This window comes from Vitis vinifera, chromosome 9 (assembly GCF_030704535.1).
Source record: "Vitis vinifera cultivar Pinot Noir 40024 chromosome 9, ASM3070453v1".
Classification (NCBI taxonomy): Eukaryota; Viridiplantae; Streptophyta; class Magnoliopsida; order Vitales; family Vitaceae; genus Vitis; species Vitis vinifera.
The window spans coordinates 18299563-18323328 of record NC_081813.1 but is presented as its reverse complement, the minus strand read 5'-3'; the positions used below and the strand labels follow the sequence as shown (position 1 = coordinate 18323328).

Genomic DNA, 23766 nt, shown 5'->3' with positions numbered 1-23766 from the left:
CTTGAGAAGTTACAAAACATATAGCTTGAACTGGGTACTCAAATTGAATTGAAGCCAAGTTTTGGCAGAAATTATGTAGCTGCTACAAAGAATGTTATTTCTTTTAATTAAATATTTGTTCCATATTGATTTTTGTTTTAACAATAAATTTGTGGCTGAAAGTTTTGAGAAAATTTGTATATTTTATACTTGTTGTAATGAGCAAATAAAAAAACTGAAATTGCTCGTCTACAATGCTTCTGCTAAAACTGCTGCAATTTGGGCAAAAACAAGTTTGGATCAAGAAAAAGTTTAATCTATTACATGATAAAAGTCATGGTACACCTAATGAATCCTGTGGGAGTTTGATTAAGTTGTCATCAAAGAAATAAACAACATTGTACTTTGCACGCCCTTCTTTTGGCACTTTTTAATTTATTGTCTCCTTACTTATCACAAAAAAGAAAAAAGAAAAAGGGGAATAAACAACATTTTTATTACTATTGCTTCAAGAGCCTTGATGTCACGAATAAACAACGTCAACTCTGTGGCAAATGCATGATGCCATTAATTGTGTACCATGATTATATGACTCCTTTTGCCTCTTTTAGTTAACCTTGCATTTTGATTGGAAATGTTTTAGCTGCTTTAAACATTATTCTATCACTCAAGTTTTCTTGAATTGGAAGCAAAGAACAACAGGAAAACATAATCGGGTTTAATCCGCTGATTATCTGCATTAATATCATCCTCATTTGTTGATTGCATGAAAAGGTATCACTTTCATCACTGAATCGACATGCTGTTGCAACAAGGGAAGATGTTGGTATTCCAAAAGCACAGTGCCTCAAGAAGCATTTTTCTGCAATTTTTCCAGAGTGCCAGATAGATGCAAGAGTGTTATTATATGATGCATCATCTGAGGAAGATATTCTTTCTGGCCATCCTGATTTTGTTTTGGACTGCATCGATAACATTGATACGAAGGTACCTCAACTTGCTTAATAATTTTGGTTACTTATAACAAACCCTTTTTTCTTTTTTTTTTTTTCTTTTTTTTCTTTTTTTAAATTTTTTTTTTTGGCTACAATCAAATTTTCTTGATAGCATATTAATTTATTACTCGCATCGTACAATATTTTCATTTTTTGCTTCTTTACCTGGTCAGCAATTTAGAGCAAAAACCAGGTCCTCTTTAATTTCTGAGATATCATATATGTAAAGGATCATGTAATAATTCAAAGGTACTGCTCCTTAGTTGGTATCTACTTAATATGGTTTAGCTTAGACTAACGGCACCGGTTCCTGGTGCTACATCATTCCTATAAATTAATTCGCCTAGACTGCGTGTGACCTTTTTTTGATAGGCAAAATAAACAATGTAACTAATAGCAAATAACGACCTTTTGTTCTTTGAGTCTAATGTTCTTGGTATAACTTTGTAGAAAGAATTCTTGGTCACTTCTTTTTACTTATCTATATGGATACATCAATAAAACCATGTGTGCATGCATGCATGCTTATATGTATCTGTCTTTCGTATGGTAATGACTAAGTGTGGAAAAGTAACCAAGACTAACATTTTGAAGCTGGAAAATTTTTAGAAGACTAGGGTTTTATTGGTAGTGAGATTTTGAGAATTTCTATTATTTTTTATTAAAACGGAGGTTCTATGAATTTTAGGTTAGAAGGTTTTGATGGCACCCTCTCTTGGAGGGGAGTGCCTCTTGGTTATATGCTTTTTACAATGGTTTTTTATTAGGATTTTTGGGAGATTTTTTCATAGGATAATATGGCAGTTTTCAAAGAATTTCACAAACATCTTGGAGGATAATGCATTTTTTTTGGAAAGTTATACTCCAAGCCTCCGGTCATTCTTGGAGGTTATAAGGATTGGATTGGATTGGATTGGATTGGATTGGATTGGTCTCCCATTTCAGCAGATAGTCTTGCATGGCTAGGCCGCCTTTTTTTAGAAGAGGAGATTTACAATGCTATGTTTCAATTAAACAAGGAAAAGGGTCTCATGCCTAATGGTTTTACAATTCCAGTGTATTAGGACCTATATAAAAACTCATTCCATAGTAGCAAGAGTGTTGGGATGTGAGTAAGGAGGCTCTTGTAAGAGTGTTCTTGGAGTTTCACAATAATGTGGTAATAAATCAAAGTACCAATTCTACCTTTATTGCTCTTGTGCCAAAAAAGAGTCAAACCAACAAAATCTTAGATCTTAGATCTATTAGCATGGTGAGTAGTTTGTACAAGATCATGGCTAAGGTCTTATCAAGGCGTATCCGAAGAGTCCTCCATGATACTATCTTTATTTCCCAATTTGCATTTGTTTTTTTTTTATGATAAGTGCGCGCAAATATATTAAAGTAGGCAAAAAGCCACAAGGCATACAGGACGTATACATTTCCCAATTTGCATTTGTTGAGGGGAGGTAGTTTTGGATACTATTCTGATTATCAATGAGTTGGTGGATGAGAAAAGGAGATTAGGAGGGGAAGTACCAGTCTTCAAAATTGATTTTGTAAAGGCCTATCACCATTTAGATTAGGGTTTTCTGGACTATATACTAGAGAGAAAAGGGTTCAATTCGAAACGGAGGTCTTGGATGAGAGGATGCTTGTCCTTAGTAAGTTTTGTGGTCTTAGTGAATAGAAATACCAAAGATTAAATTAAGGCAACTAGAGGCTTAAGAGAAGTAGATCCTCATTCCTCATTTCTTTTTGTCATTGTAGCTAATGTTTTAAGTAGGATACTGTTGAGAGTGGAGGAGAGTGATTTTTAGAGGGCTTCCTAGTAGACAAAAATAGGACTAGAATGTGTCGTTTACAATTTGCAAATGACATCATTTTTTTCTCTAGAGCTTCTTTGGAAGAATTACAAAATCTCAAGTTAATATTGCTGATTTTTAGGTGCTTATTAGGGCCTAGGATCAATTTAGACAAGAGCACTCTTTTTGGTATCAACACAAATCAAGGCTTGAATGTATAGTCTCTAACCTTAACATACTTGGGTCTTCCATTAGGGGGAATCCAAAAGGGAACACATTTTGAGATTGAGTGATTGATAGAATCTTAAGGAGATTGGATGAGTGAAAAAAAGCTTTCTTGTCTCTAAGGGGTAGAACAACTCTAATTCAATCTTGCTTGTCTCACATTCCAACTCTAATTTAGTTTTGCTTGTTTCACATCTTGAGCTATTTTTGATCTTTTTCAAGATTCCAACATCAGTAGCATCAAAGATTGAGAAATTGCATAGAGATTTTTTATAGTCGGGGTTGGGAGGATTCTAATCTCCATGTGCTTGGTTTGAGAGTTTCATAAAGTCAGTTCGTGACCTTGGTTAAATTCAAAGTCAATCAGACCACATAATGTTCAACAAACATTCAAACAGTAGAGGTATTTCTATTCTCATTGTTTATATAAATGAAATTATGATGATTGACAATGATGTTATAGAGATGGAGAGACTAAAGTAGATCCTAGCCAAAGTTTTTGAAATAAAGGATCTTGGTTGGCTAAGATACTTCTTGGGCATGGAGATAACTGGATAAAAATTGAGATCTTTGTCTCACAAAGGAAGTACACCTTAGGTTTCATGAAAGAAACAGGAATGCTTGGTTGCAAACCTATTGATACTCTAATTGATGTTAATCACAGGTTGAGATTGTCGCAAGGAGCTATAGTAGATATAGGAAGATATCAAAGGTTGGTAGGAAAGTTGAACTTCCTTGCTCATACTCAATCGACTTGGCATTTGTAGTGAGTATGGTTAGCCAATTTATACATTCCCCTTATGAAGAACATCTAAGTGGTGTACAAGATTCTTAGTTATCTAAAGTCCAAGTAAGGGATTGTTATTCAAAAAGGGAGATCATATGAGTGTTGAAGCATTAACTGATGTTGATTGGGTTGGATTGGTGAGTGATAGGAGGTCAATTTCAGAGTATTGCACCTCTGTTTGGGGTAATTTGGTCACATGGAGGAGCAAGAAGAAGTTAGATGTTGCTAGAAGTTGTGCTAAAGCAGAGTTAGAGCATTAACGTTTGACATTTGTGAACTCGTGGCTAAGAAGACTCCTATAAGAACTAAGGATACCAATTGAAACTCTTATGAAGTTATATTGTGACAATAAGTTAGCAATCAATATCATTCAAAATCTTATATATCATGACAAAACCAAGCATGTTATAATGGACAAAAATTTCATTACGAAAAACATAAAAAGTAGAATAATTTGTTATTCATAAAAAGAAGCAATTGATAGATATTCTTACAAATGGACTAATTTGTAAGCCTTACATTCCTGCAAAGAAGCAATTGATAGATATGCTTACAAATGGACTTCGAGGAGATTAATTCCAGTCATTAACTTACAAGTTGGGAATGATTGATATCTTTTGAGCTAACTTGAGAGAGAGTGGAAAATCCTGTCATTGATGGATTTTTTCTCCTATTTTTTAGGTTCAAATTTTATAGGATAAGAATGGAAAATTAGTTAGGATTTTATACTCTATCTATACAAATTTAGTTTTCTATTTTCTAGTTTACCTTTTGTAACTAGTTTATAAAAGGGCTCATCTATATATAGAAAGATCATGAGAAAAAGTGAGGTTTTCTCAAAGGTGCCATTTTTGTTTAGCACATAGTTTTAAAAGGTGCTTTTAAAGAGTGCCTAGGCTTAAGGCGCAGCCACTCCCTAGCCATAGTGCCTTGCTTGCCAAGACATGCGCCTTGTTGAAGAGGCACACTTTGTCTACTTTACTTTTCATTTTTAAACACTTTTATTCTTTGAATTTCTAATTGTATATTGAAATTTATATAATTTTATTACTTTTTTTGTTCAATGCTTCTTTTAAACGTTTGAAGTCTTAAATTTTGTATCGACTGGATTGGATTTTGAATCATATTTTATAAAATTGATATGCATACTAGGTTAGGTTTCACTTCACTTAGGCACACGCTTTGTGTTGCATTTTGCACCTAAGCTAAAGGATACTTTTGTGCCTTAGGTGCAGCTTGTGCCTTTTGAAACCATGCTTCAGCATGCATTCTTTTGCTGAATTTTTTGGTTAATATTTTTTATTAATTAGAAAAATCAATAATTTATGAACCCATCTTGAGATCTGATTAGTGAATCACTTTGAAACCTTCATTCTTCTATTTGAACCATTTGCTAGTCTTTTTCCTCCCACCCTAACCAAAAAAATAAAAAAAATAAAAAAATGCTTTTGTTAAATTTTGATTTTCACATCATGTCTTGGTAGTTTTCGTTTATCTACTTAATTGCACTTTAATAAGAAAATATATATATATATATATATATATATATGTACGTATGTATGTATATACATAGTGGATAATCCAATATAAGATCCCATTAGTCTCATTAGAACTCTATAGACCGCCTTTGTAGTGACCTTCAGGCTGAATTTTGTTTTGAGTTGATCAAATTTCGTTTTGAGATGGCTAGGAAAATCAGGACTGTGTCCAACTTAAGGACATTAATGTAAGCCACCTAGTTCTTATATCTTAGGACAAAAAAGGAGGAAATTCTTGTGTTAGAATGTCTTCATGCCCAAGCCTCTGATCAACACCCACTATTGCACTACTTGAGAACCTTAGAGGATCATAAAGGGAAGTAAAGTCTAAAATGGTACATTCAACAATGATCTGATAAATTCAATAATGATATTAATAATAGAATAAGAGACCTAGTTGAGAATGACCTGCTCATGCTAGAACAAAGGGAGGGTTATCATAAGCCCTTTTGTCAATTATTAAGCGCATACCTTTGAAATGTTTGCTAAGCCACATGATAATTCAAAGGATATAATTAAGAAGGTTAATTTAGATGCCCTTAGTTATGATGGATGGTTAGAGAGAGCCTAAGATTTTCTTTGATTAGTTAGCTGATCTTAATAATTACTGTGAATGTTATAATGTTTTAGGCACCCAATGTATTTGCTTTATCAGAATAAAACTTCTTGTTCCTGCTAAGCAGCATTGGCAAAGTGTTCAATCTAACTTGAAGCATTTAGTCAAGGAACCAATCATCCTTTGGGTTGAAATGAAACAACAATTGAAACAGAAATATCTCCCTATATATCAAAAGAAGCAGTTGATAGATCAGTAGATTAACCCTAAGCTATTATTCCCTAGTGTGATCGACTACTTAGCTTGCTTTAAGGAGCTTTAGTTGAGATGCAATGTGAAGGAGGAATCTTGGGTAATCGTGGTGGTTGTTAGATCGGCGGTTTAACCTTACATATCATACGAGGCAGTTGCTAGATCAGTGGGTTAACCCTAGGAAATTTCCTCTAGTGTGGTAGACTACTTAGGTCACCTTGAGGAGCTTTAGTTGAGATCTGATGTGAGGGCGGAATCTTGGCTAACCATGGAAAAATTCATTAATGGGTTAAGATCAGGAATTAGAAGAGAGATAAACCTTAATTCTCCTGAAACTTTAGATGAAGCCTATCACAAGGCTTTAGAGATTGGGATCCTAGTAAGAGACATATAACTTCTCAAACTGGGAGTCTTATCATTGTCAAGGTTTCTCTCATGATAGGTTAGGAACAACTTGAGGGCTAGCAGAAGTGGTAAAGCCAGTCAAATTACTTCTTGTGGCAGTAACAATTCCAGTCAAGGGATTATATAGCATCATGCTGGCCACATTGCACTCTAACTAGAGAATAAGAGTCTGAAGATTCACAAAATGGTGAAGATAGCAATCAAATTTATGAACCTCTAGATCATGTGTTTGATATAGGAGAGGATATTGAAGAAGAATGGGCTAATAATGATATTTGTGTAATGATAATAATAATGGGCTAATGATAGGAGAGGATATTTGTGTAATGTGGTAGCTTTTATTTTTGTACTTACTATCTTTTTGATTTAAGTTCTCTTCTTTCTTTCTTCCTTTTTCGGGCTTTTCAAATAAGGAAAAGAAGTGCACATACATATGTATGCATTTGTATATTTGGTCCTTAACTATAATAATTTGTTGTGAAGTGATAGGTTGCTGGTCTATAGTATCCATTATAAGAAATTTATCCATTTTATGTTTTTCTAGGTTTATTGTTCTGGTGAATGGTATTATTTAATGACCACATGTGAGATATTCAATTGTAGGGAGCTTCTCTTTGGTAGCTTGTACTAGGGTATCAGTTTTCAATTTGGGAATGGTTGCACTAGTAGGACTATATTTAGGTGTATCTTAGAAGGATTCTAGTAAGTTGGTATTATTTGCACATCACTTGAGTCATGGCATGAGCTAATGAATTTGTGGAGAAACCAAAAGGAATTTCTTTCACTTAATCCCATTCATATGTATAATTCATATATCCAAGTATTGAACTATGATAAGTTACATTGTTTCACCTTTCAATTTTAAAGTGCTTGACCTGTCAAATGTACTAGGTGGCACTTCTTGCTGCATGTGTACGTAGGGGTCTGAAGGTTCTGTCTGCAACTGGAGCTGGTGCTAGAGCTGATCCAACAAGAATTCGTGTGGCTGATTTAAGAGAGTCAACAAATGACCCACTGTCTCGATCAGTAATGCTTTTCTCTTGGTTTTTCATAAAAAAAAACATATAATTTGTTGACTCTGTTGATAGTTTCTTTCATGCTTATCATTTTGATTGTGGTTATGGATTTTAATTTGCATTATATGTCTATCATATTGTTGATGTAGTTACCTATCAAAAAATATTGTTGAAGTATGATTTTAATTTCCCTTGTGCATTTATCATTTTGTTGACTATGCTGCAGTAGGCTCTTTTTTTTTTTTTTTTCTTTTTTGTTTTGTTTTTTATTTTTTTATTTTTTTTCTGTTTTCTTGACTTGAAAACAGCATTAGGAAACCATTTTCATGTGAATACTGATTTCACATGATAGGACACTCCAGAATTAATGTTTCTCAGCTAAGTGTTTTGCTAGTCCCATTCCCTTGTGTTTTGTGAAGGATGCACTTCTGCCTTTGCAATGGCTCTATTGTCTAATCATGGTTAAATTTCCCAATATATTACAATATGCAATATATCTTTACTGAATTGAAGAATAGGATATTTTTCCATAAAAAATAGGGTATGAATTCCTCGATTTCCACTACACTAGAAATATTGTTTGTTCATATTTTGCTGCTGCTACTAAGATTGGAATTGAATCTATGAACATAGCTGAAGAGAGGGGCCTGAGTACAATCTCAGCTACAAAGTGATCTTGGTCTATACATTTTCTTTTTTTGGTTCTCCTTTCTCTTGAAGGATTTTGCATCCTTCTCAGATCTTTCCTTTCCTTTGCAATTACTATCCAGTTTCTTATTAATAAAAATCCTAGAAATATTCTGAGAATCCTAAATAAGGCTCCATTGATGATTGCTAACAATGTTAGAGAAATTGTTCTGTTCTAGTTTCTTTGCAGCTTAGCTTAGAGGATAGTTTCAAATCGTAATACAATATCATAGGTTCCTTAAATTTGATCTTAAGATCCATATGTACGATCTTAATCCAAAGAAGTTTACAAATTCCTTGTGTTGTAACTCTAAATTTTGCTTCTGTGCTTGAACATGCTTTTAATAATTGTTTCTTACTTCTCTAAGTGATAAGATGACCTCTTAAGAGAGTACAATATCCAGTAGTTGATTGTCTATCCATAATAGATCCAACCCAATCTATATCTGTGTAAGCTTTCAACTATAACTCTCTACCCTTCTTAAACATGATATCCTTGCGAGAGGCTGCCTTCAGATACCTCAAAATTCAGTATACAACTTCTCAGTGGGGTTTAAGTGGAGCATGCATAAATTGACTTACTACACTCATGACATATGAAATGTCTGGTCTCTTATGTTACAAGTATATTAGCTTTTTCCCATCATTTGTTGATAGTTGCCTTGATGAATTGATTTGTTGATATGCAATGTCTTGGTTGCTTCTTGGCTCTTTTTTGTTGTTTTCTTTGGCGCTCTTTGTATACTTCCAGTATACTTGTTGTTCTATTACTTTTTTTTTTTTTTTTTAATGAAATTCATCATGGCCTATTAAAATAAAATAAAAAAATCAAGTGTAGGCTTTCTAAATTTCCAATCATGAGTTCCTTGCGACTCTCTTCCCCTCAAAAATGGACAAATGCTTCACTTCATCCAGAGATGGAAATGGTTCTATGCCTAACGTTAATCATTGGCAGATCAAACTTTGGTTTAAGACCCACTAAAAACTGGAATGCTCTATCCCTTTCCATTATTTCTCTCAATTTCTTTGTGTGAGTGGTTGATTCCATCTCTAGGTTCTAGTACAAATATTGTTCCATTAACAAACCTTTGAGGGTATTGTAGTGCTTTGTAACAGTTTAGGACCCTTGTTAGGAGTTGATAATCTGCCGTTTCAACTCAAATATTTGAGAAGAAATACCTACCTTGGAGTAAGTTTTTGACATTGCTACCTAAATTTAGCAGTAGATAGAAGTAGATAAGTCTTATTGATTTCTAGTTGCATTGAGTGGAGCAACCATGAAATCACCATGGAATTCTCTGCATCCCAAACTTCATATTCTGGGTCATCCTCTGCTAGTGATTTTGCAGTCCCCATCACATAGTGACCTTTCCCTTGCTCTCGAATATTTTTGCTCATTGTGACCACTCCGTGAAGTTTCTCCCATTCAACTTGGAGGTGGTGATTCGAAGGATTAGGTTTTCATTGTGAATGGAAGCCTTGTTGGAGGATGACATATTGATTGAAGTAACAAACTTGGATATTTCAGACATAAGTGATAAAAATCGATCAAATAACAGTGTGAAATAGAGCTAACAAGACCCTTCACAAATAATGCTAAAAGTGATGGCGATGAAGGACGCTGCCGGGTGATGGCAATGAAGGTCACTAGAAGAGTAATTAGAAACTCCTAGAAACCCTAGATGGGCTTTGATAAATGGAGAGAAAATAATTCTTTCTTTTTCATTCTAAGGTATTGGTACAAGGCTATATATTGAACAAAAGTTCTTACCATGGAATCTAAACAAGGAAACGAAGAATCTAACAAGGAAACAATCAACTATGCAACACTTAACTACAGAAACTATATTAGTCTATGACCCAATCCCAATTCTTCCAATCATAACAATAGTAGTAAGAATAATACTACTAGTAATAATAATAATAATAATAAAATAGTAGTTATAAGAAATGAATTATAGTAATCATAATGTAGTTGTAGTGAGGATTCACTTTGCAACTTGGAACTATAGCTGATGTAGGGTTGGCCATACCAAATGCTAGTCATTGCTGAAGAAGTGACCAAGTTAATTTACCTACTCTAAGCTGAATAGGCTTCATCGTTTGACTTGAGTGCTCACAAAAAAATTGCCCCCTACTTGATCTGTAACTGATTACAATGTGGTCTCCTTGTAACTGTATGCCATGTGGGACAAATCTATGATGAAGAACTAGCCCTAAAAAGGGCAAGAAAGATAAAAAAGGAAAAAGGAATTTGTGGATAATTTTTAGACCCTTATGTGTCATATAAATTATAAGTGAAATACATATTATATCAGTAAACCTAGAAAAAAGAAGAATCTTAAACAATTTTATAGTGGCCTTACATGGATCAACATATTATTATATTAAAATAACATGATCTTTAAATGGGTTATGCACAAATTTATAATGGTTTTTTTTGAGTCATATTCATACAGGGTAAATTCGTAAAATAAACAGTTTTTGTGCTTTAATTTTTATTTATTTTATCAATAGTTAAGAGATGTTTCTTCCCTTCTGTATGCTTCATTATTGGTGAACCTGTTTTCATTCTATATATTTATATAGCAAAAATTTTGATTTTAATATATTATATTTAAATGTAAAACTTTAAACAAAAACTTTGTATCAGTTTAAGAACTCCTGTTTTTCGAAGAGAAAAAGAAGAATCTTAAACAATTTTGTAGTGGCCTTGCATGGATCAACATATTATTATATTAAAATAACATGATCTTTAAATGGGTTATGTTCAAATTTATAACGTATTTTTTGAGTCATATGCATAAAGGGTAAATTTGTAAAATAAACAGTTTTTGTGCTTCAATGTTTATTTATTTTATCAATAATTAAGAGATGTTTCTTTCCCTCTGTATGCTTCATTATTTCTCTTCTATGAACAGGTTTCATGATGTGTGGTTCTTAAGGTTATACTTGTTTCTCAATATTAAACTTGATGCTTCTTTAATAATATTCATTTTTAACATTAGTAAACCTTTTCTATTTCCTTTCTTCTTCCATATGGAATTGTGTCCATATGGCAACTTATTTTTTTTTTTTCAGGTAAGGCATCGTTTGAGAAAAGATTACGGCATAGAAGGTGGCATTCCTGTAGTATTTTCTTTGGAGAAACCTAAAGTAAAGCTGCTGCCTTTTAAAGGGTCCAACGGAGAAGAAGAGAATCCTTCAGATTACCAAGTGAGGATGATAGCTTGTTACTTTGAAGTATTAATTGCCTTTTGTTTTCCATTCATAATGGGGCTTTAGTTCCTAAACTGTTTTAAAGGAAGTTTATAGTGCTTTTATGCTACTTCTTAATGTTACATTTTGGAAGGATTCCTCATCCTTCTTTGTATTTACCATTCCATTGCTATGAAAATGTTTATTCTAATTAAAAAAACAGTTAGTGGTTTAATTATGATGTGTTAAGAGATAATAACTGATGAATCCCTTCCATTAGATAAACTCCTAGGCACTGTAGAAAAAATGGAAAGGAAGACGTTGGAGGTCTTGGTTGAGAGGAAGACCTTCTTGATTAGGTTGGAAGGTGAGCAAGGAGGCGAATGGTGTTCGATGATAGAGATAAGTAAAGGCTCTGTTTTTGCATTAGGTTTTGAAAAGGAAGCAGTTGGGTGGTTGGTTGAATACTTGACGAAAACCTTAGCATTGAAGAGTCATATGGGTTTCAACAAAAAATTCAGGGGAAAATGCAGGGTTCATCTGATGGAAGTTGGCTTCAACAACCATGGAAGGTTCATAAGTGTTGAATATAATGTATGTATAGTATACTATCTTTCCTTATTAATATAGGTCATATGTATGGTAGTTAGGACTCCTAGCCTTGTATATATATATATCTCTCAATTGTAAGTAGAAATTATATGAATGAAAATAAGGTTTTTCTCCTTTCTCTCTCTCTTTCAACATGGTATCAGAGCCAAGGAAGAAAACCTAATTCTTTCCTGTTTTTCCGTGTCATCAACTCCGGGAAACCTTCCGGTGACCGTGTTTCTTTCCGGTCACCGTGTTTCTTTCCGGTCACCTTTCCCATCTCCCAATACTTTCCGGTCAGTCGGATCGTCGTTAGAAACCACTCACCGCCGGCGAAATTTTCCGGCGAAATTTTCCGGCGAACTTTCCGGCGAACTTCCGGCGAACTCCCGGCGACCTATTTTTCCGACACCGACCATACCAGAAGGAGCGCCTGGAGAAGATCTCCACCTTTTGTGAAGACACCAGCACCAAAAGAGGAGCCACGCGCCGTCCACGCGCGATTTTCGGTCGGCGGCTGCATCTCACGCACCGGCGCGTGGGGGCGCGTGAGGCATATTCCGGCCACTTCCGACACCTCTCCAGGCTCGTCCGGCGCCGTCTTGGCCTTCTAGCCCCCCGGCAGTCCTCCCCGAGCCCTGCATCTCCATTTTTTTCCCTGTTTTTGGCTTTCTTGCCATTCCGGCCACCTCCGACAGGGCTCCCCCTCCATCTCCGAGGCTTGGGTGCTGCTTCTCTTCCTCTCCAGGCACGTCACGAACCTTTTCTCCATTGATTGCACCTCTCACAGCCATGGTTTCACTTTTTTTCTCTCTCCGCCGAAATCTGAACCCATCTTAGGGCTCTCTTCGATCCAAATACGTGAATATGACCACCAAAAATCAGATCTTTACCTCTGTTATCTCTGGATCTCCTATGATTACCTCAGAGAAATTGGTTGGCAGTGAGAATTATCTCTCCTGGTCTGCTTCTGTTGAACTTTGGTTTATGGGTCAAGGATATGAGGATCACTTGGTTACCCAGGAGGCAGATATCCCTGAGGTTGACCGCGTACAGTGGCGGAAGATAGATGCACAGTTATGTAGTGTATTATGGCAATCGGTTGATCCCCGGATTCTTCTTCATCTTCAAGCCTATAAAACTTGTTTTAAGTTTTGGACTCAGGCCAAAGGATTATACACGAATGATATCCAGCGTCTTTATAAGGTGGCTTCTGCTATTGTCCATCTCAGCCAACAGGACTTGGACCTATCTACTTATATTGGTCAGATTGCCTCTCTTAAGGAGCAGTTCCTGACTGTGATGCCTCTTACTCCTGATGTTGGGGCTCAACAAACACAACTTGACAAGTTCTTCATGGTTCTTACTCTTATTGGCCTCCGTCCGGATCTTGAGCCTATTCGTGATCAGATTCTTGGCAGTTCATCAGTTCCGTCCTTGGATGATGTGTTTGCTCGCCTCCTGCGTATCTCGTCCACTCAGACTTTGACATCTGATAGCGCTTCAGATTCTTCTGTGTTAGTTTCTCAAACTACCTCTCGAGGAGGACGCAGTGGTACCCGAGGTAGAGGCCAACGTCCTCAATGCACCTATTGCAATAAACTTGGCCACACTCGCGATCGTTGCTATCAGTTACATGGAAGACCTCCTCGCACTGCCCATATGGCCCAGTCCTCTGATTCTCTGTTGCCTCAGCCTCCGAGCTCCTCCGCATCTCAGACATCTCAGGCTTCTGTTGCCCAGCCTGGTAATGCCTCTGCCTGCCTTACCCACACATCTTCTCTTGGACCCTGGATTCTAGATTCTGGAGCATCTGATCACCTATCTGGTAATAAGGATCTTTTCTCCTCTATTACTACTACCTCTGATTTACCTACTGTTACCTTAGCTAATGGTTCTCAAACTGTGGCTAAAGGTATTGGTTTGGCCCTTCCTCTGCCTTCTCTACCTCTCACTTCTGTCCTTTATACTCCTGAATGTCCTTTTAATCTTATTTCCATCAGCAAAATCACTCGTACTCTTAATTGCTCTATTACATTTTCTGATAAATTTGTGACCTTGCAGGACCGGAGTACGGGGAAGACGATTGGCATAGGACGTGAGTCTCAAGGCCTCTATCACCTCACCTCAGATTCATCTCCTGCAGTTTGCATTTCCACTGATGCTCCTCTCCTCATTCACAATCGTCTGGGCCACCCTAGTCTCTCCAAGTTCCAGAAGATGGTTCCTCGTTTTTCCACTTTGTCGTCGCTTCCGTGTGAGTCATGTCAGCTTGGGAAACATACTCGTGTCTCGTTCCCAAAGCGTTTGAATAATCGGGCAAAGTCTCCTTTTGAGCTTGTCCACACTGATGTTTGGGGTCCTTGTCGGACTGCGTCTACTTTAGGATTTCAGTATTTTGTCACTTTCATTGATGACTATTCTCGATGTACTTGGTTATTTTTAATGAAAAATCGAGCTGAGTTATTCTCAATTTTCCAGAAATTTTATACTGAAATCCAAACCCAGTTCAATATTTCTATTCGTGTGTTACGCAGTGACAATGCCAGGGAATATTTTTCAGCCCAATTTACTTCGTTTATGTCTCATCATGGGATTCTTCATCAATCTTCTTGTGCTCATACTCCTCAACAAAATGGGGTAGCTGAACGCAAGAATCGACATCTTGTTGAGACAGCTCGTACTCTCCTCCTCCATAGTCACGTTCCTTTTCGCTTTTGGGGGGACGCTGTTCTTACCGCTTGTTATTTGATTAATCGTATGCCCTCCTCTGTCTTACATGATCAGATTCCTCACTCCCTTCTTTTCCCTGACCAACCACTTTATTTCCTTCCTCCTCGTGTCTTTGGTTGTACTTGCTTTGTTCATATTCTCACTCCTGGACAGGACAAGCTTTCCGCCAAAGCCATGAAGTGCCTCTTCTTGGGATATTCCAGACTTCAGAAGGGTTATCGTTGTTATTCCCTTGAGACTCATCGGTACTTTATCTCCGCTGATGTCACCTTTTTTGAGGACTCACCCTTCTTTTCCACCACTTCTGAGTCTCTTCCTGTTTCTGAAGTCTTGCCCATTCCCATTGTCTCCCCACCTGAAGCTATGCCCCCTCGACCACTTCAGGTTTATCATCGTCGTCCTCGTGTCGTTGCTCCTCTCCCTTTTCCTGAGGCACCTGCTGACTCACTTCCTATCCCTTCGGCTTCACCTGCCCCGGCTCTGCCTTCTCCTAATGACTTACCCATTGCTGTTCGGAAAGGTAATCGCTCTACTCGTAATCCTCATCCTATTTACAATTTTTTGAGTTATCATCGATTATCTTCACCCTATTCTGCTTTTGTTTCTGCTATATCCTTTGTTTCTCTTCCCAAGAGCACCCATGAAGCTCTTTCCCATCCAGGCTGGCGACAGGCAATGGTGGATGAAATGGCTGCTCTGCACTCTAATGGCACTTGGGATCTTGTTGTTTTACCCCCTGGTAAATCTACAGTTGGTTGTCGTTGGGTCTATGCAGTTAAGGTTGGTCCTGATGGTCAGGTTGATCGCCTTAAGGCCCGCTTAGTTGCTAAAGGCTATACTCAAGTTTATGGTTCTGATTATGGTGACACATTCTCCCCTGTTGCCAAGATTGCTTCTGTCCGCTTGCTTCTCTCCATGGCTGCTATGTGTTCTTGGCCTCTTTATCAGTTGGATATTAAAAATGCCTTCCTTCATGGTGATCTTGCCGAGGAAGTTTATATGGAGCAACCTCCTGGTTTTGTTGCTCAGGGGGAGTCTGGTTTAGTGTGCAGGTTACGCCGTTCTCTATATGGCTTGAAACAATCTCCTCGAGCATGGTTTAGCCGTTTTAGTTCTGTTGTTCAAGAGTTTGGCATGCTTCGCAGTACAGCAGACCATTCAGTTTTTTATCATCATAACTCCTTGGGGCAGTGTATTTATCTGGTTGTTTATGTGGACGACATCGTCATTACAGGCAGTGATCAGGATGGTATACAGAAACTAAAGCAACATCTTTTTACCCACTTTCAGACCAAAGACTTGGGGAAACTCAAGTATTTCTTGGGAATTGAGATAGCTCAATCTAGTTCTGGTGTGGTCCTTTCCCAAAGGAAGTATGCTTTAGACATCCTGGAAGAAACCGGTATGTTAGACTGTAAACCGGTAGACACACCTATGGATCCGAATGTCAAACTTGTACCAGGACAGGGGGAGCCTTTAGGAGACCCCGGGAGATATCGACGACTCGTAGGTAAATTGAACTATCTCACCATTACTCGTCCAGACATTTCTTTTCCTGTGAGTGTTGTTAGTCAATTCCTACAGTCACCATGTGATAGCCATTGGGATGCCGTAATCCGTATTCTTCGATATATCAAAAGTACACCAGGCCAAGGTGTATTGTACGAGAACAGAGGTCATACTCAAGTTGTTGGTTACACAGATGCAGATTGGGCTGGCTCACCCACAGATAGACGTTCCACTTCAGGGTACTGTGTTTTTATTGGAGGTAATCTAATATCTTGGAAGAGTAAGAAACAAGATGTAGTGGCCAGATCTAGCGCTGAAGCCGAGTATCGAGCTATGGCTTTGGCAACATGTGAACTCATATGGTTGAGACATCTTCTTCAGGAGTTGCGATTTGGAAAGGATGAACAGATGAAACTCATCTGTGATAACCAGGCCGCATTACATATTGCATCCAATCCAGTCTTTCATGAAAGGACCAAGCATATTGAAGTTGACTGTCATTTCATTAGAGAGAAGATCGCATCAGGATGTGTTGCTACAAGTTTTGTCAATTCAAATGATCAACTAGCAGACATCTTCACTAAATCTCTCAGAGGTCCTAGGATTAAATATATTTGTAACAAGCTTGGTGCATATGACGTATATGCTCCAGCTTGAGGGGGAGTGTTGAATATAATGTATGTATAGTATACTATCTTTCCTTATTAATATAGGTCATATGTATGGTAGTTAGGACTCCTAGCCTTGTATATATATATATCTCTCAATTGTAAGTAGAAATTATATGAATGAAAATAAGGTTTTTCTCCTTTCTCTCTCTCTTTCAACAATAAGGATCTCGGAGTTTGCTACCAACAGAAAACCTTCCGTTCTGATCATTCCTGAGGGCGACAAGGGTAGAGGTTGGGAGAATATCAAAAAAGCGTTATCTTCAATGTTGGTGGTCCCCTATCCGAATGCAATAGAAAAAGGAAGGAATATAAGAGGGGAAAGCTGGCCTCACAATAACGTGGGCTCGATGCACAGATCCTATGTGAAGGCAGCCAGTGATGAAGGACCAAGAGGAGGTGGTTTAGTTCCAGTTGGGAGGTGGGCGCGAGCTGTGGTATGTGAAATCAAGTTTGACAGGGAGAATTGGGCTGAGGTTGGAAGATCAGTGGCGAGAAGCTTAAGGAAGAAAGGCGTTGTAACGATTGTACCAATTTCAGCTGGAAATGGTGTATTCTTCGTTGAAACAATTGAGGAAGCCATATTTCTCCATGATTTGAGGAAGTTAAGGGTTGGGGAAAGGAACATCATCCAGTTGCGAAGATGGTCGTCGAAGGAAAATGCGGAAATAGACGGGAAGTTTAGAGAAGGCTGGATCGAATTACGGGGGCTGCCATTTCATCTATGGTCGGAGGTACACCTGAAGAGGATTGTGGAGCAATGGGGGACGGTAAATGAAATCGATTGGCGCACGTTGAAGCTGTTTGATCTCAGCAGAGCGAGGTTAAAGATCGCAATGAAAGATAGGGCAATCCTTCCAGCTCTGTTAGAAGTGACTGATGGGGATTGGGTGTTTACAGTCGTCGTCGTAGTGGTCGGAGATGAAGAAAGACGGAGAGGTAGCGAAAAAGGTGAGCCGACTCGGGTGGCTATCGCTTCTCACTCGGGGACAGGTGGAGGAAGACGAGGGGAGAGTGGCAGATCAACGGCAGGGGGAAGATACCGTGTCGGGGAAGATAGCAGACAAAGGAAGGAGGGAGAAAGGGGTAAGTTTGTGCTTACCTTAGCCGGCAAACGTGGCAAGGGCTGCCAGCTCCCGTCGCAGTCTCGTTTAAATTCAAATAAGTCAACAAATGGGCTGGACGACATCGAAGAAGCAGGAGGAGATTGGGTCGGAGAAGACGAGGCTATCACCGATGTGGGCTGTTAGGCCTGTGAGAGGAAGGCCCAGTCGCTGGCAAAGCCTGGTCCAAGAGCAGATATAATGGGCTGCAAGCTTAAAGGCCCGTTGGGGTTGGGCCTAAGCCCAGAAGAGTTTTCCCCATTTGAGACTGTGGCATCGTTACGCAAGGAAGAAGACTCATCTTCTGCAAACGAAAAGGGGAAATCAGCTCCTGGACTCCTCGAGGTTCAGTCGAGCAGGCTAGCGAAGAAGAAGGTGTTGCACGGTTCAAGGAAGCTGTGGTCAACCTTCTTTCCCCCAAGCTCAGAGCACCGACAGGGAATCCGGTGTAGCAGCGAGCCCATTTAGCGCGGAAAGATCAAGGTGGACAGCGAAGAGGACCCAAAGGCAGAGGATTCAGGTGTCGAATCTCAGGCGAACAGAGGATTAAGTGCAAGATCTCTCTTTTCTCGTCGATTTCCAAGGCTTCTCAAGAAGAATTTAGGGGAAAGGGCTTCGTCGTCGAGAAAGGAAACGAATCTGAACAATGTTTCATCTGACGAAGATATGGAAGGATTTTTGGGCCAAGTGGGGTCTGATCCTCGTGGCTCAGCAGTCATGATTATGCCTTCTTCGCCAGAAACCAGAGGTAAAGGGCCTAACTTGTTGGGGAATTGTGGTTCGATGGTTGCGGAAATTCTAGAGGTAACGCCTTCACTTTTTCAGTCTACCCAGCCATATATTCCCTCTTCTAGTGGCTTCACTAATTCCCTCATGAATCCTTCCGTCCCCATTCTGAGTCCTTCTACCCTCATGCTTCCCGGTTCAGTTTCTCAATCTCTGGCTCCTATGGAAAACCGAGTAAATTCTGAATTTTTTTTCAAAAAAGTCGACGATGCTTTCGAAGGTCAAATTCCTGTTGATATCCCTAATTTAGAAATGGAGGTGATCCAGCCTGCTTGTCCCTACTAGATGTTCGAGAGTGTCAACTCTCTCTCTGCTAATATAAGATCGCCTATCAAGGAGTCCAGTAAGGCTGCAGTTAACATGGGAGGTATTGCGGGCTCTCCTTCGGGTGAGTTCCAAATAGAAGGACTGTCCCCTAGGAAAATGGCAAAAGTACGTGAGGTTTTAAAGACTTTGGATATCAAGGTATATTCCAGGAGGAAGAGCAGATGCTCCACAGGATTGTGAGACCAATTGGATTTGGTTTGGAGATCAGGGTCAGAGAGTTTCACATGAAGATAATCAGTTGGAATACCAGGGGTTTGGGTTCAAAGAAAAAGAGAAGGGTGGTTAAGGATTTTCTGAGATCAGAAAAGCCGAATGTAGTGATGATTCAGGAAACAAAAAAGGAGGAGTGTGATAGAAGGTTCGTGGGTAGCGTTTGGATAGCCAGAAATAAGGATTGGGCAGCCCTTCCGGCGAGTGGGGCTTCGGGTGGGATTTTGATCATATGGGACTCTAAAAAATTGCGTAGGGAGGAGGTAGTGTTAGGCTCTTTTTCGGTCTCAATCAAGTTCGCACTGGACGAATGCGAATCATTGTGGCTATCTGCAGTTTATGGCCCAAACAACTCAGCTCTCAGGAAGGATTTTTGGGTGGAGCTTTCAGACATTGTTGGGCTTTCTTATCTGCGTTGGTGTGTGGGCGGCGACTTTAATGTCATAAGGAGAAGTTCAGAAAAATTGGGAGGTTCTAGATTAACCCCAAGCATGAAGGATTTTGATGACTTCATAAGAGATTGCGAATTGATAGATTCACCTTTAAGGAGCGCATCATATACTTGGTCAAACATGCAAGAGAATCCAGTATGTAAGAGATTAGATCGTTTCCTGTACTCAAATGAGTGGGAACAAGTATTTCCTCAAAGTCTTCAAGAAGTACTACCAAGATGGACATCGGATCATTGGCCGATTGTTTTGGAAACCAATTCGTTCAAGTGGGGACCAACACCGTTCAGGTTTGAGAATATGTGGTTGCAACATCCTAGTTTTAAGGAGAGTTTTGGAAAATGGTGGAGAGAGTTTCAAGGAAATGGGTGGGAAGGGCACAAGTTCATGAGAAAATTACAGTTCGTTAAAGCCAAATTGGAAGAGTGGAATAAGGCTTCTTTTGGAGAGCTAAGTAAAAGGAAAAAAGATATCTTATCTGATTTAGCTAACTTTGATTCCTTGGAGCAAGAAGGGGGCCTATCCCATGAACTTTTAGTCCAAAGAGCTTTAAGAAAAGGGGAGCTAGAGGAGTTGATTTTGAGGGAAGAAATACATTGGAGACAAAAAGTTAGGGTGAAATGGGTAAAAGAAGGGGATTGTAACTCAAAATTTTTTCATAAGGTGGCCAATGGCAGGCGAAATAGGAAATTTATCAAGGAGTTGGAGAATGAAAGTGGCTTAATGTTGAATAATTCAGAGAGCATAAAAGAATAGATTTTAAGGTATTTCGAAAAGCTTTACGCGAGTCCTTCTGGAGAATCTTGGAGAGTGGAAGGCTTGGATTGGTCCCCTATTTCTGGTGAGAGTGCGTCTAGGTTGGAATCCCTCTTTACTGAAGAAGAGATTTTTAAGGCCATTTTTCAGATGGATAGGGATAAGGCTCCGGGGCCGGATGGATTTACCATTGCAGTGTTTCAAGATTGTTGGGAAGTGATAAAGGAGGATCTAGTGAAAGTGTTTGCAGAATTTCATAGGAGCGGAATTATCAATCAAGGCACCAACGCTTCCTTTATAGTTCTGTTACCCAAAAAAAGCATGTCAAGGAGAATCTCAGACTTTAGACCTATTAGCTTGATCACTAGTCTCTACAAAATAATAGCCAAAGTGTTAGCAGGGCGTCTAAGAGGGGTACTTCACGAGACCATCCATTCTACTCAAGGAGCCTTCGTTCAAGGGAGACAAATTTTGGATGCAGTTCTTATAGCCAATGAGATAGTGGATGAGAAAAGAAGATCAGGGGAGAAAGGAGTTGTATTCAAAATTGACTTTGAAAAGGCCTATGACCATGTGAGTTGGGATTTTTTGGATCATGTGTTGGAGATGAAAGAGTTTAGTCTTAGATGGAGGAAATGGATGAGAGGTTGCTTGTCCTCGGTTTCTTTTGCAGTCCTAGTGAACGGTAATGCGAAAGGGTGGGTTAAGGCATCTAGAGGTTTAAGACAAGGCGACCCTTTATCACCTTTTTTGTTCACTATAGTGGCAGATGTATTGAGTAGGATGTTATTGAAAGCTGAGGAGAGAAACGTCTTGGAGGGTTTCAGGGTGGGTGGGAACAGAATAAGGGTATCCCATTTACAATTTGCAGATGATACCATTTTCTTTTCCAGTAGTCGAGAAGAGGATATGATGACGCTTAAGAATGTTCTGCTAGTGTTTGGGCATATTTCCGGTTTGAAAGTTAATCTTGACAAAAGCAATATCTATGGCATTAATCTTGAACAGAATCACCTTTCTAGGTTGGCCGAGATGCTTGACTGCAAGGCTTCTGGGTGGCCTATACTTTACCTGGGTCTTCCTCTGGGAGGGAATCCTAAGGCGTGTGGCTTTTGGGATCCTGTGATTGAGAGGATATCAAGGAGATTAGATGGGTGGCAGAAGGCGTATTTATCTTTTGGAAGCAGGATAACCCTCATTCAATCTTGTCTCACCCATATGCCATGTTACTTTCTCTCCTTGTTTAAGATTCCCACCTCAATGGCAGCAAAAATTGAGAGAATGCAAAGAGATTTTTTATGGTCAGGCGTAGGGGAAGGCAAAAGAGACCATTTGGTTAATTGGGACGTACTGTGTAAGCCGAAGTCGAGAGGGGGATTGAGTTTTGGAAAGATTTTTATAAGGAATGTCGCTCTTTTAGGGAAGTGGTTGTAGAGATATCCTAGGGAGGGTTCAGCTCTGTGGCATCAGATTATCTTAAGCATTTATGGATCACACTCCAATGGCTGGGATGTCAACAATATAGTTAGATGGTCTCATCGTTGTCCTTGTAAGGCCATTGCACTAGTCTTCCAAGAGTTTTCCAAGTTTACCCGGTTTGTGGTAGGTGATGGGGATAGAATTCGGTTCTGGGATGACTTGTGGTGGGGGGATCAACCTTTGGGAGTCCAATATCCAAGATTACTTAGCGTAGTCATGGATAAAAATGCTTCTATTTCATCAATTCTTGGATATTCCCGCCATTTCTCTTAGAATTTCAATTTTCGTCAAAATCTTACTGATTCTGAGATAGAAGATTTAGAAGGCCTTATGCGGTCTCTTGATCGTCTACACATATCACCTTTGGTTCCAGATAAGAGATCCTGGTCCTTATCTCCTTCAGGTCTTTTCACAGTCAAATCTTTCTTTCTGGCCTTATCCCAATATTCTGAGTCGCCTCCAGTTTTTCCTACCAAGTTTGTCTGGAATTCTCAAGTCCCCTTCAAAGTCAAATCCTTTGTCTGGTTGGTGGCTCACAAGAAGGTTAATACTAATGACTTGCTACAATTGAGAAGACCCCACAAAGCACTTAGTCCCGACATATGTATGTTGTGCATGAAGCATGGAGAAACAGTAGATCACCTTTTCCTCCATTGCTCTTTGACCATGGGGTTGTGGCACAGATTATTTCAATTAGCAAAGATGGATTGGGTTTCCCCAAGGAGCATCTCTGACATGTTCTCTACTAATTTTAATGGTTTTGGATCTTCTAAGAGAGGGATTGTTTTATGGCAAGACGCGTGCATCGCGTTAATGTGGGTGGTGTGGCGGGAAAGAAATGCAAGGATTTTTGAGGATAAAGCAAGGAATTCAGAGTATCTTTGGGATTCTATTCGTTTTCTGGCTTCTCTTTGGGCTTTTTGTTCTAAGGTTTTTAAGGGGATACCTCTTAACGTGCTACAACTTGATTGGTTAGCGGTGTGTAAATAGAGTGTTTGCTTATTCTCTCTTTGTATTTCTTATATTTGGTTACTTGTAGTCTTGTTTCTCTTTGGTGGGAGGATTCCTCATCCTTCTAATTGTACCTTCTTTTTATCAATATATTCCTTTGTCGTTTCCTATCAAAAAAAAAAAAAAAAAAAATTATGATGTGTTAATATCGAAGCATCTAGTGGTTTGATATTCTAACTTTGGAGCACTGACAACAGATAGTACCGGGTTTTAGGGTTCGCATCATACCAGTTCTTGGAACCATTCCTGCAATTTTTGGACAGATCATGGCCTCATATGTTGTGACGCAACTCGCTGGTTTTCAGGTTCACACAGAACCTGTGGTAAATTTGGATACTGATCACTACCACATACTTCATCAACGTCTTATTGAGCATGAGGAGTTGTTGTATGGCACAGCCATGCAAGTCCAGGTATACAGGTCATGCAGTCACAAAATTCTTCATTTTTTTCCCTTTCTACATGTGGTAGTACCAAATGACTGTATTTAGCTCATTTTGTATGTTCCATGAAAGTTCCATTTATTAAATCTTCTATTTCTTCCTATATAAAAATTGTTTTTCTTTTCAAGAGATAACATCATAATTGAAGCGTGGGAGAGAGAAATGAATCTTCTATGCTGAGTTTTTAAGCTTTGAAGTTTTGCAATAGTTGACTCTCTTGGGAGTGTTGTGTAACTATGTAAGAGTTCTTATAAGGAAGTGCTTTTATATGGTTGTTTC

General features: G+C 38.8%; 1 protein-coding gene across 4 annotated transcripts in view; it reads left to right on the top strand.

The window, feature by feature from the left end:
• The window catches only part of LOC100263875 (tRNA threonylcarbamoyladenosine dehydratase), a 74035-nt gene that overhangs the window by 28518 nt on the left and 21751 nt on the right, over positions 1 to 23766 (top strand). For 2 of the 4 annotated variants that reach the window (XM_002263236.5, XM_059739711.1), the window contains exons 5-8: positions 754 to 966; positions 7413 to 7547; positions 11306 to 11440; positions 23242 to 23457. In XM_002263236.5, coding sequence (XP_002263272.2) covers positions 754 to 966; positions 7413 to 7547; positions 11306 to 11440; positions 23242 to 23457 — 699 coding nt within the window. The remainder of the gene's footprint in view (positions 1 to 753; positions 967 to 7412; positions 7548 to 11305; positions 11441 to 23241; positions 23458 to 23766) is intronic. The other 2 variants (XM_010656797.3, XM_019222372.2) reach the window with 2 other exon arrangements.